The 17,946-nt window shown below is 39.6% G+C and overlaps 1 protein-coding gene across 3 annotated transcripts in view; it reads right to left on the reverse strand.

The window, feature by feature from the left end:
* Positions 1–17,946, reverse strand: part of ahctf1 (AT hook containing transcription factor 1) — a 224,363-nt gene that overhangs the window by 137,882 nt on the left and 68,535 nt on the right. For all 3 annotated transcript variants that reach the window (XM_064341031.1, XM_064341029.1, XM_064341030.1), the window contains exons 8-12: positions 16,697–16,847; positions 5,716–5,848; positions 975–1,156; positions 768–829; positions 304–432 (exon numbers count right to left, since the gene is read on the reverse strand). In XM_064341031.1, the coding sequence (XP_064197101.1) occupies positions 304–432; positions 768–829; positions 975–1,156; positions 5,716–5,848; positions 16,697–16,847 (657 nt within the window). The remainder of the gene's footprint in view (positions 1–303; positions 433–767; positions 830–974; positions 1,157–5,715; positions 5,849–16,696; positions 16,848–17,946) is intronic.

Raw genomic sequence — 17,946 nt, forward strand, 5'->3', positions numbered from 1 at the left:
ATCGGTTCAATCCCTGTAGCAAAAACATTGCTTAAAGTGCAGAGAAAATAAATATTTTACTGGCACTAAAATCCCAATTCTTTGCAGCCAAGGGCCTGAATTAAATTACACCAGCACGTGAAAAGCCATATCTTGGAAGCACAATGCATGGCTTAAATAGCTGTAAGAACCAATTATTATTTTACGCTACCATAAAACTATGTACTGCTGTGGGGAAGTGGAGGAAAGGAGAGAGAGAGAAAAAAAAAACTGAGAAAGAGACTTGAATGATGAGAGCAAGATGTTAATGTAGCACCCATGTACCTGGGAAAGTATGGAAGGCTGTCCATCCATCAGACATGGGGACAGGAGGCCTGACATCAAGCAGCGAGCGTAACCATCGGGGATGGTCTCGCTCAGGCTGGATACAGACTTCTTCAAGAAGCTCAATGTCTAAAACACAGGAAACCGCATCAGCTAGTTTCTGGGTGTGGAGGTATGTGCACGCTTGAGCACACACACACTCTTTGGATTTCTTCACACAGAGAGCAATTGCTGTGTGGAATAGCTTCCCAAATCATGCAGCAGAGGCAGAAACACTGGGGCATTTCAAGAGAACAGTGAACACTAGGTACCCTTTTAGAGGTAGGAAGATGGCAAGCATTGTTGGGCTGAATGGCCTGTTCTCATCATTATGTTATGTTATCACTCACACTCTCAAACTTTCAGAGACCACAAAATAAATAAAAATAAATAGAACTTATTCCAGACATCAGGTCAAAACCAACCTCCTTCTGATAGCCGGAACATGTCACATGCATGATTCCAGAATTCAGCAAGCAAGTTGCATCTGCAAAGGTCAAAAGCATTACAGTAAAATCCAAAAAATTCACATAATGTGGCATCAGTTAAATAAGGCTCTGTTCCATTTTCCCTTAAGACACTAGGCACCACCCCTTTTATTGTAAGGAAAATCGCTGGGTTAGGAAACTTGCCAAAGTTGTAGGTAGTGGGGTTGAAGAATTGTTCAGGTAGAGGGCACGTGTATGGCAAACCCCTGCTCAGGCTACGCTCGTGCACCACAATGTCCAGCAGGGAGCAGGGAGAGGTCATCTCAACTACAGAATCCAAGGACCACACGGCCAGGTAAGGACAGTTATGCAGGGTCTCCCCAGTTCTGACCACATGCAAGCACAGACAAACACACAAACAAGATAACTGAAAACTGTTGAAGTGGTAGTTCACTTTATGAGTGGAAATGATATTACTTAAGTATGTTTTCCAAAGACAAACACAGGATTTGCATGTGAGGAGTTGTGTGCCTCTACATATTTAATATTACAGTGGAACCCTTTTATAATTGACTGGTAAATGGACGGCATTTATATAGCGCTTTTATCCAAAGCGCTTTACAATTGATGCCTCTCATTCACCAGAGCAGTTAAGGGTTAGGTGTCTTGCTCAGGGACACGCCCAGGGTGGGGATCGAACTGGCAACCCTCCGACTGCCAGACATCTGCTCTTACCTCCTGAGCTATGTCGCCCCATGCATCCTGGGGCGACATCCTACATCCTGTTGTAACAAAGATTTGAACAGAAGGATACAACGTAATGGCTCCCGCATTTGCAAAATCAAAGCCTAGTAAACCCAAGACACATGGGTCTTCCTTTGCATAGGAGGAAATTAAAGCCCAAATAAATAAACTTTAATAGTTTGTTGCATGCAAAATGAATTAAAAAAAGACTGCAATGTAATCCTACATGTCGTTGTCAAGCCGTATTCAGTCATGCAAGTTGACTAAAAGCATCACAAAGCTACCCCCTGAGCCAACCGGAGGAGGAGGAGGATGGGTTCCAATAGTTGTAGTCAGAAGGAAAAAAAATGGAACACCGCCTTTATGTGGCTGACACTTTTTCACGATCTGGTGGTGAGTTGGGTCAGATGGTAGAGGAAGCAGCCAGACAGACCAGGTAGGCCCAAACGTGTAGCTAGGGTCTGCTGGGAATGCCTGGCAAAAGTGTCTTGAAGGACTTCAATTCACACCTCCAAGAATGCTTCTCCTGTACCCCGGAGAAGGTCGGGGACATGGAGTCAGGATGGATCCTTTTAAAAAACTCTATTGTGGAAGCAGCTGCTAGGAGCCTTGGTCAAGAGCTGCTAGCTGACAGGTACCGGCAGGCAAAAAAGGCTGCATCTGCGGCAGTGGCAGAAGCAAAAGCCAGAATATGGGAGTTTGGAGCGCCGTTGGATAAGGACTCTCGGACGGCCCCAAAGTGTTTCTGGAAAACAATTCAAGCATCTAATGAGGGGAAAGCAGACACTGTCCAGGCTGTTCTTAGCAAGGACGGTGAAAATCTGACCACAAATGGGGACGTTGTCTGAAGGTAGAAGGAACACTTTGCGGAACTTCTAAATCTGTTCAGATGGCTGAGCTAAAACAGTCTGGGGAATCAGAATCCATCTCTGAGGCAGAAGTCGTTGGGGTGGAGAGCTCCTCAGTAGTAGAGCACCAGGGGTTGACCAGGTTCGATGAACGTTGTTGGCGTGTCGTGGCTGACAAGTATCCTCAATTCACTATTACAAGCCATTTGTTCCCTGTACACATTGAGAGAGAGCTGTGTTTGAATTCTTGGAACCAAGTCAAGCTTGTTCAAGTTGGTGTCGGACTCCGCCAAGGGTGTGCCTTGTCTTCCCTCCTGTTCTTGGTATTCATGGACAGGATTTCACAGTGGAAGTATGGAGTGTCCAGTTTGGGGACATAGGAGCATCTTTGCCGTTTCCAGATGATGTCGTCCTTGTGTTTGGTGCTCTTCCACAGTAAAAGGGTACATGAACATCATTATAAAAACGCAAAAGGAATTCACCAACCTAGTTTGGCAAAGCATCACAGATATGACTCAGCATCAGGGCTGGGCCAATGTAAAACATTTTATAACCGGTTTGACATTAAGGCAAATACTGGATCGGTAATACCGAATTTTACCACTAGGTGTCGCACGTGACTCAGCCGCTCCCGAGTGGAAGGGTTACGTCAATTTTGATCCGGGCTGCAAAAATGATCCAGGTGAGGTAATGATATTCTAAAACCATTGTGACGCAGCGTCCGTTGCTATGCAGACGCTGCCAGCCTTGCTACATTCTTTGGCGATAAAGTTTCTAAGACAACTCAGCAATTTCTCTGGTTTAATGGGTTATTTTCCAGCCTGAAATGCGATCGTATTAGTAAATGGCTACACGTCATCTAACTTGCAAGTAGTTGGCTATCTTCCTGGATATGAATTAAATGTTTTTGACATTTAATAAATGTGATTTTATCCACGGAAATGGGTATACAAAAAGGCAAAATAAATGTTGTGGTCGCGATCGCCGTCGCACACAGCACTCATATGACGGTATGCTCTTATAGCTAGCTAGCCACCGCTGCAGCATTTTCAGGAATATGGGAGCATGCAGCTGAAATCCTTTTTGGAAAGCAACCTCACAGCGATCTCATTTACAATCAGTAGGCAGTGTTGTGCTTCACTTTGGGGGCTTATTCCGTTCTTACAGCTCGTTTCCAGCCCAAACCACTGCAAAGACAGCAAACTTTAAAAAATTTTGTCAGTGACATTTCCTTCTGACGTCTACGTCGGCGATCGCGACCACATTTATTTTACCTTTTTGTACAGCCGTTTCCGTGGATAAAATCGCATTTATTATTATTTTCCGTTAAAACATTTCATTCATATCCAGGGAGATAGCTAACTACTTGCAAGTTAGATGACGTGCACTCATTTGGAAAATGCTGGAAAATAACCCATTAAACCAGAGAAATTGCTGAGTTGTCTTAGAATCTTTATCGCTTTATCTGTCATTGTGTCACCCGGATCATTTTTGCAGCCTGGATCAAAATTGGCGTAACAGAACATAATGAGAGCCCATGAATGAGAGTGTAGCGGCACCTCTTTCGTCAGCTTCGAATCCAAAATGTTGCCATATTGGCGCAGTTTACATTTTCTTTGACACTAACTCTGCCATGTCTAGTCTCGTCACCCCAAAAAACACATGAACGTTCTAGCAAACAACATACCGTGCGCATCGTCTTCCCCTCACCCACCTTTGATTGGTCTACTGAAATTTGATCTCCTTGTTGCCGGCTTCGGGAGTAGCATAACTGCAGCCACCGCTACTGCAGGAACATAGTACTGGGAGGGCCTTGGCACTAAATTGCGCATTGCCTGTCAATCTTCTTTTTTTTTTTTGCACTCAGACACTAGCGGCTCCGTTTATAAACAAACATAATATTATGTTAATCACGTTGTCATATTGCTTATTACTAATGCAATACAAGTTGGATTTAGCGCCGTTGGCACAAGTTGCTGATGTAGGCTACTTTTTAATTTGCCAAAACGTCTCATAATGGCAAATGCCGGTTCAGTCGGTTCGCATAAAATCAAACTGGTTTAAGCTCGTACACCGGACCGGCAAAACTGGAAACCGGCCCAATCCTACTCAGCATGGATATTTTATAGCATTTTCAATTAAAAAGTCCTGCAGAGTCTGCTTTAAACAAATATTAAGAGGTTGTTAAAATAAAAAATACAAAACCAGTTAGACTGTTTTTGAAGACTGATTTTTATTCTAACAGTGGTTGGAATGAAAACTAGCAAGCACAGGGGTGCCAAGGACCAAGGTTGGGGACCACTGCCCTGGCGTTACAAAGTATTCTTGGTCAATGAGAGAAACTGCATTTTCACATTTTGAATTGGCATTGCAGCTATTCCTATTTAAATTTTCACTGGTTTACCAGACCTTTCATGTATCCACCCGTCTGGTCTCACCGAGGTAAGTTGAGAGTAATCAGTTTTTTGTAACACATCAAAAACTCTCAGAAAACGAATAGTTAGAAATTCTACTAGTGTCTGATGAACAGCAAAGCTTGCCTAACAGCTGTAATGTGCTGTGCTGCACGATCAATGCTAGCTAACTGCGAAGAGTGGTTAATAATTAATCAAATCTTATAATAATGCATGAAAAATAAGTTCTCTACCTACACCAAGATGGTTATGTAATGATTTCTGACTGTTTGTTAATCCGTGAGAGACATATCTGTAAAAGTAATACCCAAGTTGCCATGAAATTTCCTGTGCACATTCATGTTCGCAGGAAAAAACCAATTGATTTTGGTGACCCACCTTTCCTCTAGCATCAGCAACAGGCCAGACACATCTCAAAAAGTAATGACCAGAATAACAGGACATTTGCTGTGCATATTCACGCAAGGGGAGATCCTTGTGCCTTGATTGAGATGTTTGCTCTACTAAGTGCATTATTTCTGGTTTCACAATTAAATATTTTCAAATCACTGTTTGCTCTGGCCTTCCACCCCCTATTTACCTTGGCACACAAAGGTACTGAGCACCACCAACTTCAGTGAAAGGAAAAACAATAGACAGTAAGTGATGGAGTGACAAGTGTAAGAGGGAGCAGCCTTTGAAAGAACGCCTCATAGGCAGGGAAAACTATAACATTAAGAAAGTTATGAAACAGAGTCATCACTGTTTCATGCCTGGATTAGTTTTGCCCAAATTATGATCAACAGTCAAAATTGGCAGTGTGCACAACAAAAAGCCTCATTTTAGAGAAGCTATACATACCAGTCAAAGCGTGCAAGTAGTATGCATGCACTCTGCATGCTACAAACAAAAAGAACACTACATATATTGCCTATAGATGACAAAGGGACATCATCTTACCTCAGAGAGTCTGGCATTTGTGCATGGTACCATCTATTGATGTCAAAAAGCCCCACATATGTTGTGGGCCTGCACTGCCCATATGACTTCACTTGCCAGCTGAACATGGACACACTGGTGTCAGGGGAAGCACCTGTATAGGAGAGAAAGTAGCAATACTAGTTAACAAAACAGCAAGGCTACACAGGCCATTCAGCCCAGCAATGCTCACCAAATTCCTACCAGTAAAATGTACCAATTTCTTAACCTTACTTATAAACTTGATAGTATCTAGCACCGTATCAAGCCTGATCTTCAAACCCCCAGAGTTTCTGCCTGTACGACATACCCTTGCAAGATATTCCACACAGTGCGTACTCTGTGTGGAAAAAATACTTCCCAATGCGTGTAATTTACTAGTGATGTTGATTTTCAGTTATTTCACAGATTGAGTGATCTCAATGGGCTTGGTTCCAAATCAGTTGCTTGTCTGGGGAAGAATCTATTTTTAGACTGCATCTTGGCCGTGTGGTGCCATTGGCACAATACACAGACAATACACACAAAGCATACCAATACCCAAGTTTTCAATCATAATAAAGTTTTAATGCTTAGCCAATTTATAGTGTCAATAAAGACAGACTGTCACATTGTCATATATGATACAAAGAATTTCATTTTCAACTCACAAATGTTGCGTGTCCACAAAACCAATATACAATGGCTTGGCTGAATACTCAATTCTGATAGGCTGGCATGTGTGCATTATTTTTCCATATACACTGGGCTGTCATGTAGCGCCTGAAAAAGTTGGATCACTGTTTTATAATTAATGTGTATTGGCTTGACTCTGAATAAAGTTGAAATATTTGTAAGGGCTAGCAAGGCAACAGTAACAATATATCATATTGCAGTGTCAGCTTGATGTCCATAAATGACTGCGGAGAGTAGGTAATCTAGTTACAGTATATATTGACTAAATTTATAGCTTAGCCTGTTTAATATAATTCAATAGTTGGCAAGCAATCTATGTTTGTTTTATTCCATTCATATTTGATGGAGCATGCTCTATTTTAATGTGATTCTTATTTTTTTACATCCATTAAATTAATAAATGGAGCCAAGTTCCAACACATCAGTTGTACACATGCATACCCTTTGTGGGGAAAAGAAAACAAACGTATCTGTCCAGTTATCGATTCATCCATTACTCGTACCCATTCCTAGAATATACCTTTCGCCAATTTCCATTTATGCCCCCTCGTTCTCCTAACAGAACTCAACCTAAAGAATCTCTTGTAGTTCACTTTATTAATCCCTCTTACAAATGTAAAAGTCTCAATCAAATCACCCTGAAGTCTAGGGGTTTCGTCATACTTGTTCCTGGTTATGGTTATACACTTTGTTGTACGTCGCTCTGGATAAGAGCGTCTGCCAAATGCCTGTAATGTAATGTAAGTATCCTTTTACAAAGTTTAAAGACATTAACCCCTTTGCGCACATGCCAAATCTGGCCAATCCTTGCCCATTTAGGGGGTACCCTGTTTAAAGCTTTGTAACTCCAGATATGAGCATCACAAAGACTTGAAAAATGGCTTAAATGAAGCAAGACATTTCCACAATTTACAATACTAGTGCAGATTAGTTTATATTCATAATTCTGGAAGAAATAAAGTGCCACAAATGCAATTGTCTAGACAAAAAATCTAAAATGAATTTGCACCTTTTTTTAGTTTGCAATGAAATACTGAGAGATACAACAGGTTAAAATATACATGTCCTGGATCAAAAACTCCTTGACCACAAGTGTGTCAAATCTAAGGGTGGATACGCAGAACTACTAAAGGTCTATGAATCAAAAAGCAAGCAGTGTACCCAGTGTCTCCAAATCTATCCAAAATGTCTAAATTATGCATTGCTGTAAATCACAACATAATCATGTATTTCACTACGAATCAACTGTTTTGACTCACTGTTGCATCATTTTCAATTGGGAATTACAAGCTTTCCATCAGTACAGTGGCTTAAAATATCTAGGGGTCCTGAAACATATCCAAAATCTCTCCAAAAATGAATAAAATGCTTTTTGTCCATTATAAAGCATATTTTAAAAATAATCACAGTATGTGATGTTTTCTTGTATGGGGATGGGACGACATTAAAACAACATTCAACCATCCAACACGTTTTGGCAATGTTCCAGTTGAGGTCACATCCGGTGAATTAAACACAAAATACTTAGCAAACCAACAAACGTTAGTGTAAAATATCCTCATTATAAACTACCACTAACCTATTTAAAGACACTCAATTTAAAAAATAACGTATATAACAGAAATATTTTCAGCAGTAACACTTACATGATGATGAAATCTTATCTGGGTTCCGTAGAGAGACAGAGACAGAATGAATGCTGCCGTTCCCCAGTTCCATCTTAGCCCAAAAAATTTCAGTGTTCAGTGAGCAGCATTTTTCACAGCTGTAGGAATTTCTTAACAAAAATGATGGTGTTAAAGATAAAGTTAACAAACGACAGAGTCAGGAGCTCCTTTATATAATTTAATAATACGACCAGTCGGGAAGAGGTACAAGTACAGTCTTCAAAGATATTAAGTCCAATACACGAGTTTATATAGTTCTCAGAGTCAAAGAGCTGTTGGTCCAGCCTATGAGATTCATTCAATGGTCATATGGAAAACTTCCAGTTATAGCCAAGTATAGGTTCGGGAGTCCATTCTAACGCCGGGCACCCACCGCACGCGTAGCGTAAGCGGCGCATAAGCAGCATGGCGAAGCAGCGCGGCGCGTAGCGTATCTACACTGGTTCTGTTTGTGTCGCGCAAAGGCTTGCTTAAAGCTCTATATTCCTAGTAGCTCTCGCAGTCTGTAGTGGGATTACATCGTGTATTTCACGTTTGTTCACGACTGTTGATTATGGGTTAAGTGAATACTTGGTGAGAGACCTTTTTCAGTTTGTTAATTTGGTCATATTTCGTTAACTCATGTAAATACGTGAGAAAGTAAACGCTTTCAAGAATTACCATAAGCTTAAATCGCAACGTAGCCTGCATAATAATCAATCTCAAACTGTATTAATTTATTTGCTTGGTTAACAAGCATGCCAATTTCATGAAGAATATGTAATGATCATAATAATAATAAATAATCCGTAATCAATCATTGGGAATTCCTGTGTTGTCTTGTCATTCACGTCAAAACATTTATAGGATCAGATTTAGTAAAATCAGCTAATCATCAAAAAGATTGCGTAACAGTTTAATCTTGAAGGGATATGAACACCACAACGCCATGAACACCGGAAGCTTTGAAGTACAAGTGCAATAAAGGCTGGCTTACAACTTCATTCATAAAATAGGTGCATTTTCATCGGCAAAACCACTAAATAATCAGATTATTTAAAGCTCTGTGGATTATCTGATTTTTATTAACAAGCCCTTTTTGAAAGTACGGCGAACGAAGACATCGGAGAAGTCAAATAGGCTGAGCAATGGTTGGTTAAAAACTACCTTCCAACACTCGAGCTAACAAACCGCTGCCCGGTGCATTCACATCTACATCATTCAATAAGCTACGTCTTTCTGTGGTGTATTTTCAAATTTACCCCACCCCCTCCGCAAAATAAGATAGCGAAACTAAGTTTGCCTTTTCCCCTGGTTCCAGTATTTATTTATTTTTTTTCTGCAAGGACAATACAAAAAAGGTTTGTATTTTTTTAGCTGCTTATAAAATATCTGGGAGGGAACTATGGACACACCCCCAGTAGCCTAATATAAGGATGAAATCTAAATCAGAGCATGTATACCTAGCATTTTAGAGCATATTTCTGTGTATAAACAGGTCATCGTGACGTGCAACAAGCCGAAAAAATAGAACAGAAGCGAAAAACTATGCTTCAGTTCGCTTGTGTCGCACAAGCTTCGCAGCCGGCTCGTGACGCGCTCGCATCTGGTGTAGAGGACGTCGCCCGCTGCCGTTGTAATAACAGTACTTCTACTACGCTTCAGTTACGCGTGTAGTGCGCTCGCGGTCGCTACGCGTGCGGTGGGTGTCTGGCTTAAGACTGACCATGGGGGCAAGTTAAAACAGAAATAGAGGTTCTTTAATCCCTTAATGCACTTAATTACTGCAGCTGGTGTCCATACCCTTTTCATTGCATTCCAACCGATACACTGAATGAGGTGAAACGGTGTACAATTAGATGCATTGGCTATTAAGTGTAAACATTCAGCACTTAGTGAACTATATTTATCAAGTCACTACATTTTATATAATTGCTTATATAATGCTTCATGCAAGTCAATTTTTTTACATGATCCTTCAATACCTTCGGCTATTGTTGGCTTTATCTTGTTGCTACGACGGAATACAATGTTTTAGTGGTAAAAGAATGTTTTCATGTATGCCCAGATCGACACTATTGTCCAGTGTGTCATGCGTGGGGGGTGTAGTTACAGTTGAGACTGCAGGGAGGGGTGCTTGGTAAACAGACGACCAGCATGACAAAGTGGCGCTACGAAACTCCGTATTCGGCATAGTTGTTCTGAATAGTCTACTAATAGTGTTTTCAACTCATAATTTGGTTGCAGGAGCACAGAATGTCTAAATTGAGCAATCTAGGCAGGCTGGTGTGCTGACCACTAGGGGGTTTGCGCCAAGTGGTTAAGCATCTGAAGTCTTTCTTCATGGCTTTTATCTTTCATACCAGAAATCAACTTGGTTGCAGTTCTTTGAACCCTTTCCAGAGCCTCTATATCTGTCCCCTGAACTGCACACAATACTGTAAATGCGGTCTGACAAAGGTACTGTATAAGACGAGTGTAACTTCATTGGATTTATACTCAAAATATTTGGCAATACAGTACAGGAAACCTGTAGTTTTGTTTAAAATTTTAGGTACAGAATAAATTCAGTTAATATATGCACATTTATTGAATAACAAACCAAAGTATAAACTTTTTTTAGGCACGATTTTCCTCAAAACTGCCTTCTTTGGCTTAATTACAATTAATTATTGGAAAACTATCCAATCATTTTGCAAAGTGGGAGCAGGAGATAAGGTAGATAAGATTTATCTACCTTAGGTTTTTCTTTAAAAAAAACCCAGGTGACCTAATACATTTATCTTGTTATTCAAGTAAAATGGGTACTAAAGTCAAGGTGTAAAATTAACTTTTTTTTATGCACTAACCACTGTGTCTGGTAGATTCTCAACTTCTACCAGCCACTCGCCTTTTTTTACCAGCCACTTTTTAAAAATAAATCTTAAAGCAGCGACGACTAAGCTGAAAATTGGTGGGGCGCAAAAGTTTCCTTAACTAATCATTGATGTCAACCTGTTTTCATTCATTTTTCTTTATCAAGTGTGCCAACGATCGGACTAATCAAATGGCAAGTAGCCTAACACACAGCGTCTTCACACCGTGTTAGGGGGATTAAATCATAAATTCAATTTATCCGTTAAAAATCCATTTTAATCACCAAGTACTCTACACTTAACAAACAATATACACCAGTCTGTTATCTACCATGTTAGCTTACAGAATAACCAGCAAAAACAAAACCTGCACTTCAAGATTGTTTACAATCTACGCATTGCAGATATTTGCCATGAATACGAGTGCGGAGAAAGAAGTGCATGTATCCGCAAATAATATTAATTAAAAATGTGCACAATTTCGTACTGCAAATGAAAATAAATGTAGGCTATAAGGCCTAGGCTACTCGCTAAAACTGCCTATTTGGGGAGAGCAGGCTATATATGATAGTATTGAGTTGCCTATTTTGTGGATTAATTGTATTGATACTCAAGGAAAATCAGGGGAAGTTTCCGCCACTGCTTAGAGATTAAAACAGATTTTTCTAAATCACATTTATCATTTAATCTCCCTAACACAATGCGAAGAAGCTGTGTGTCACTTTCCAATTGATTAGTCAGATCGTTTGCATGCTTGTTAATCACTGAAAATTAATTAGCAGTTTGAGATCAATGATTAGTTTAACCCTCTGGGGTCGAGAGCTCCGCCGGCGGAGCTCGACAAGATGAAATTTACTTTTGTTTCTATTTGGATGATTAACTTCACGTGCTGTTATCATACACACGCAACAAAAACATTGACAGAAACCTTAGAATCGCGACTTTCCAATGCGCCCATTGGCAAATAATATGAATTGTTTTAAATGTTCTAAATTTGATTAATTAGATCATGTATGCTTCGTTAAACTTTACTCATTACTATGTGAATTTCGCTCAGCAGGAAGTCCGCCCAAATCGCATTCACATGTTAACAACATTATAATTACTCTCCATAGAAGGAGACTAAAGGAGGGGCGATGTGAGATCCATGTGAGAAATGCCAAGTCTGCGAAAGCGGGATAGAATGTCAAAGTGTCACCTAATTCACTTCTTTTGAGGTGAACATATCGTTTAATTTTGGAAAATGGTCCGTCCGGAATACGACACTGATGAAGAGCGGTGTCATTTCGAACAGCGAACTGATCCAGCTGAGGATCTACTTCATGCGTAAGTATATTTCTTATGATCATATTGGTAAATATGTGTACTGTATTGCAACGTATCTGTGTGTTTGTAGGAATTTCATTAGTAATAAGCAATATGACAACGTGATTAACATAATATTATGTTTGTTTATAAACGGAGCCACTAGTGTCTGAATGGAGGGAAAAAAAAAAAAAGATTGACAGGCCGTGCGCAATTTAGTGCAGAGACCGGCAACAAGGAGATCAAATTTCAGCAGACCAATCAAATGTGGGTGGGGGGGAAGACGATGCGCACGGCGCATGGTGTGTTGTTAACTAGAAAGTTCATGTGTTTTTAGGGGTGACGAGATGAGACCCCTAGCTATTTTAGACCACTGTACTGATGGAAAGCTTGTAATTCCCACTTGAAAATGATGCAACAGTGAGTTTCTTCAGTCAAACAGTTGATTTGTAGTGAAATACATGATTATGTTTTGATTTACAGCAATGCATAATTTACACATTTTGGATAGGTTTGGAGACACTGGGTACACTGCTTAGTTTTTCCTTCATAGATCTTTAGTAGTTATGCGTATCCACCCTTCGATTTGACACACTTGTGGTCAAGGAGTTTTTGATCCAGGATATGTATAGTTTGCTGTAAATTTGCAATGTTTCAGTATTTCACTGCAAACTAAAAAAGAGCAAATTGATTTTTTGTCTAGACAATTGCATTTCTGGCACTTTATATTCATAATTTAGGAAGAAACGGAAGAATTTAGGAAAAAGTTAGTATTGTAAATGGTACAAATGTCTTGCTTCATTTAAGCCATTTTTCAAGTCTCTGTCGTGTTCACATCTGGAGCTTTAAATAGCAGGGTTTCCGCCAGAGTATTGAAAGCCAGGCAGCCCGTAGGGCCTAAGTTGACCCCCAACCAAGCTTAAGCATCGGGGGTTTTTTTTTTTTTTTAATGTATTTTTAAGATACAGTTACAGTGGGGCAGCTCAGTTGGAAAGCTCACCAGCGACATCTGTTGGTTAAAACGTGAATGCACCATAGGAAAACAGCAGGTCTGCGATCAGTGTTCTTTACCCTCATTGTGCGTAGAGTGACGTTCAACACTTGACCTTTCCAACTATCACAAGCTAATGTTACCTAGCAAGCCACCATTTCTTATTTAGTAGGCTAACTAATCTTGTTACAAACGGTGTTATCACTTCATCTCATCGGTAAGTACATTCTTTTTATATTAACTTAAGCAGTGTGTAGGTAACTTTAAACTAGTAGCATGAATGTAACATTGTACATAAATGATACATTGTAACATTTTATGACTTATTAATCACATCGAAATAACGACTTCACTTGTTTATTAATAACGTTAGCTTGATGTCACTGATGTGCACGACAACATGGTCATTTAGCTAACTTAGCTAGCTAGCCAAACAGTCAGTAACACAGATACATCCTTTGTGACATTTAGGGATAATGTCAAGGAGGAAAGGTAAAAGCCAAAAAACCTTAGACAGTTTTTCAGACGGCCAAATACTGGAGGTGATGGCGATGAGGAAGAGACTGCTAATAGGGCTGTCACCTTTTCCCCAAAATGACATTCGAACGAATTCCAATTAAGATGGAATTTGTTCGAATTAATTTGACTCTTTATGTAATCTGATACTCTAGCGGAACAGACGTGGATAATGTACCCTAATTTAACATGCTTTGGCTCCCTCTCCTTTTGCAATCCCATCCCATTTCATAATCGCAAACAAACATTCATTAACAATTTATTTACTCAGTAGGTGAGAGTATAGGCTTTCTAACAATGTATAACATGTATAATTTTGCTTTTGGAATAGAGTTTTATATCTCAGCATAACCAAAAGTTCTCTCATCATGGCATTCAGTTACGCATTCACTCTGTGGTAGCAGTGAAAGGCACTGCACCTGATGAAACTTTGTGAACAATTTTTTGTAATTTCTTGGAAAATACTATTATTATTGAGGACTTCCGAGCATAGCTAAGCCATATGTTTGCTGATAGACTTACTGACATCGTTTTCTGGATGAGAAACACCTACAGGTTGTTGGACAGAAAAACAAGTCTATTGACTTGATAAGAATGAAGTGCGGCTCGCTTTTTATTTATAATATTGCCGGCAGACGAAAACACTCATTCGAATCGCGCAGAAGTTCCAGGTATGCACAGGTGTTTGCGAGCGAGCAGTGAGAGCCATGGGTATCTGACACAAAAGACTTCCAAATATCGCTTCTGAGGTGTGCTTGTGTTGTAACTGTTCAACACAAGCTGTTCATGGACTCACTCGGCTTACCACTTTTCGGAAGACAAGGCTCATGACATCAAACTGCGACATGAGAAAAAATAGAACCAGGCAGTAATGTTAATTGCATTCCCCGATTTAGAATTTGAATGCATAATTACAGTTCATATTTCACCAGATTCGAACAAGAATTCGCTCTACCCCGTAGAGTGCAAAAACTTTGATATTATTTATTTTAATTTATTTTGTTGTTGTATAAATGAGCCGAGCATTCCAAGGCTTGTAAGATTCAGTAGGCAATCAGGACTTTTTTCAAGTTTTTTGTAGAGTGCAAAAACTATGATATTTATTTTAATTTAATTTCTTTTGTTGTTGTTGAAAACACAGCATTCCAAGACTGTACATTGTTGTCAGATTCTTTGTAAGACTCTGCTATGCTGTAAATAGTTGTTGATTTTTTTAAATGTGTGTTGAATAAATGACTTATTTATAACAACATTCACATTACGTAGTCATATTTTCAAATCTCCAGTCAGCTTTTAGCACTGACTTAATGTAGGGCCCTATGGAATCTGTATTATAGCTTTTTTAAATTCTCAATTCCGCGATTCCTTCCGTGATTCTGTTATCTTTGACAGCTGATGGCCAAAGATAACAGAAGATAACAGACTGATGGCAGCATTAAGGGCTCCACCTTAATGCTGCCATCAGTCTGTCGCTGGCCCGCGCCCCCGTAAAAAAACGCACTTGGCCGCCGGCCCCCGTCAAAAGATCCTTGCCACTGGGCCTAACAACTTTTCTGGGGGAAACCCTGAATAGGGTACCCCCTAAATGGGCAAGGATTGGCCAGATTTGGCATGTGCGCTAAGGGGTTAAGAGTTAAGAGTGACCTTGATGTGATAAGTTCTGGTTTCTTACAGTTGGTGACCCCAACACTGTTTGGTGTTTCTGAGGGGTTTGTTACATTAACAACTGACAGCTAAAGCGGGCAGCACACTTCTTGCGAAAACAAAGTTCGGTGAGGTCGTAAGAACAAAATGACGTGATTGCGGAAAAAACTAACAACACATTCCCTTGCCAAAGTTTTTTTAGGCACTTCTTGCACCTCCAAGATTTTCTAACTAGCCGAAATCACCGCAGATGACACCAATGCGAACATCCTGTGTGATTGGTCAGGAATTCAAGGTGGGCGTGATTCATTTTGTTTTATTTCCGCAAGCTGATTCCCCGTCTCCTTAGAGACCACACTGCCGGCAATGTTACAATAATAACATATATACATAATACAATAATACATAATAATACATTGGCAATCCAATCATACGTTTACAATCCATTAATATGTTACCATGGACAGTTTTGAAGAAAGGTTGGTTGAGGACGTGAGGAGGTACAAACACCTCTATAATCCCTCTCTGAGGGACTACAAAGATAGCCAGATGGCAATTAATTAATGGAGAGAAATAGCGCACACTCTGTCCACAGAAGTGAGTGTCTGTCGCCTGAAATGGCGAAATATCTGAGACAAATCTGTCAAAGCGCGTCAGGGTAACATATGATTGGCCAGAATACTGAATGGGTGGGGTCTTAAGCGCTCAAAGCGAAACCGCATAGAGTAAAAAACAATTTCATCCGCAGAGAACTGCATCGGTTTTGGGAAGCCAAAAAAAAATTTGACTTCTTTTGAAGTATGCTGCCCGCTGTGGCTATTTTATTCACTATCAGTTATTTTGTAACCTTTAAAAAAATTATTGTTTGTTCCTCTGAGAACGAAGATCACCTATAAGTATACATTGATGAATATATAAAATTCCGGGTTCTGTCAAGCATGGAAGAACACATTGGGGACTATAATGCATACTTAATGTTTGCAGACTTGCAGCACTACAACAATATGGTGACCACACTAGCTAAGCGTCCTAACTAGAATTAAAGTCTGCATAACAAAACACAGCCTATCTAAGGAGCATGAAAATGGTACCTCTGGGTTCACACTCCGGTTGACGACTCACTTGTTAACTCTGAAGTTTGTATCGCTGGGGTTATACTTTAATTTATGGGCATCACTGTAAATAAGTTCACATTTATCATGCTCTCATGTGTTCGTTCCATCATCAGCAAAGTAAGCATTTTTGATTAATTTCTTCTTGTTGGGAATTTTATTAAAAATGAGAAGTGTATGTGAAATGGTGAGTGTAGGTGGCCATTGTTGATATGAGACCTTCATTCATGCTGTCATCACGATCAGGGTGGTGCCGAAATTTCTCAATGGTCTGGCAGCCCAGCAGGCACATGTTGGTGGCCTGAGCCCTGGAGGGGAAGGCTGTGTCATTAAGATCCTGGCTGTAGCGTTCCTCGCAGTACTCCAGACCCTAAGGGAGATGCAGTGTTGATACATTACCAGCATTCTTTTTACTTGCACACATACAACACAAGCCCTCCCACATTTTCTGTATCATTGTCCTCGTACTCACAATACAGGACAATCCACATTAACATTTTGCAATTAGCATCATCCCCCTCACTCACTCAGACAATACAGGACCTTCTTAATTCAACTGCAGTTGAAGTGTTGTAAAAGACCTTCCCCAATATTTTTGCTGTATCAAAGTTTATGATAGTATAAACCAGCAATGAAGGTACATGTTCAGACCTGCCAACCTTAGGAAAATATTTTGAGTACCACAATAGTCAGTGTAACGCTTAGTTCACATGCTTTCGCACCACTTCGCTTTGCATGCACAAATGCACACACAAGCCTTTCTTCATAATTCTAGTTTTGACTGTTAAAGTGATCAGGCAAAATTGTATAAATTGACCTGATTCTAAAATATCACTTGCACTGCACTGAGCTATATTATGATATACTTGCAAGTCAAAAGTTTGAGTACACCTGCTTAAAACAATTTTTTTCATGATTAATATTTCATTATACGATGTGTGCTTATACAAACAGATAACCATAAGTGAATTGCATTCAATTATTTAATAAAAATGGAAATAATTTATTTTGTATATTGTTTTCATTTTCAATGAAACTTACAGAAACTTGCGTTGTAATGTAAAAAAAAAAAAAAACTTATGTTACAACGATGTAAAACACTGTCAATTATGAATAAAACCAAGTTTCTGTTCATGATTTCCATTTTTATTTAATAATTAAATAATTGAATTAGCTTATATAGGCACACATCATATAGGCCTGATGAAAAAAAAAGTATTAAATTGAAAAATTATCTAGGAATGTAGGCCTTTGTAACTAGAGGTTTAGCTAAATTATTACCTGAAGCTCCTTGGTAGCTAATGTCAAAATCATAATTGAACAACGTGCAAAATGTATGGAGGCACGGCCATTGCTCCTGATATATTGCGAGGAACTTCTGGGGGGCATGGACTCGCTTCTTTTTAGTAGGTCTGCTGCTCTCTCTCTCTTATGCCATATTATGGAAGGCTCTTCTTGTTAGTATCCTC

Source organism: Anguilla rostrata, chromosome 6, assembly GCF_018555375.3.
Source record: "Anguilla rostrata isolate EN2019 chromosome 6, ASM1855537v3, whole genome shotgun sequence".
Taxonomy (NCBI): domain Eukaryota; kingdom Metazoa; phylum Chordata; class Actinopteri; order Anguilliformes; family Anguillidae; genus Anguilla; species Anguilla rostrata.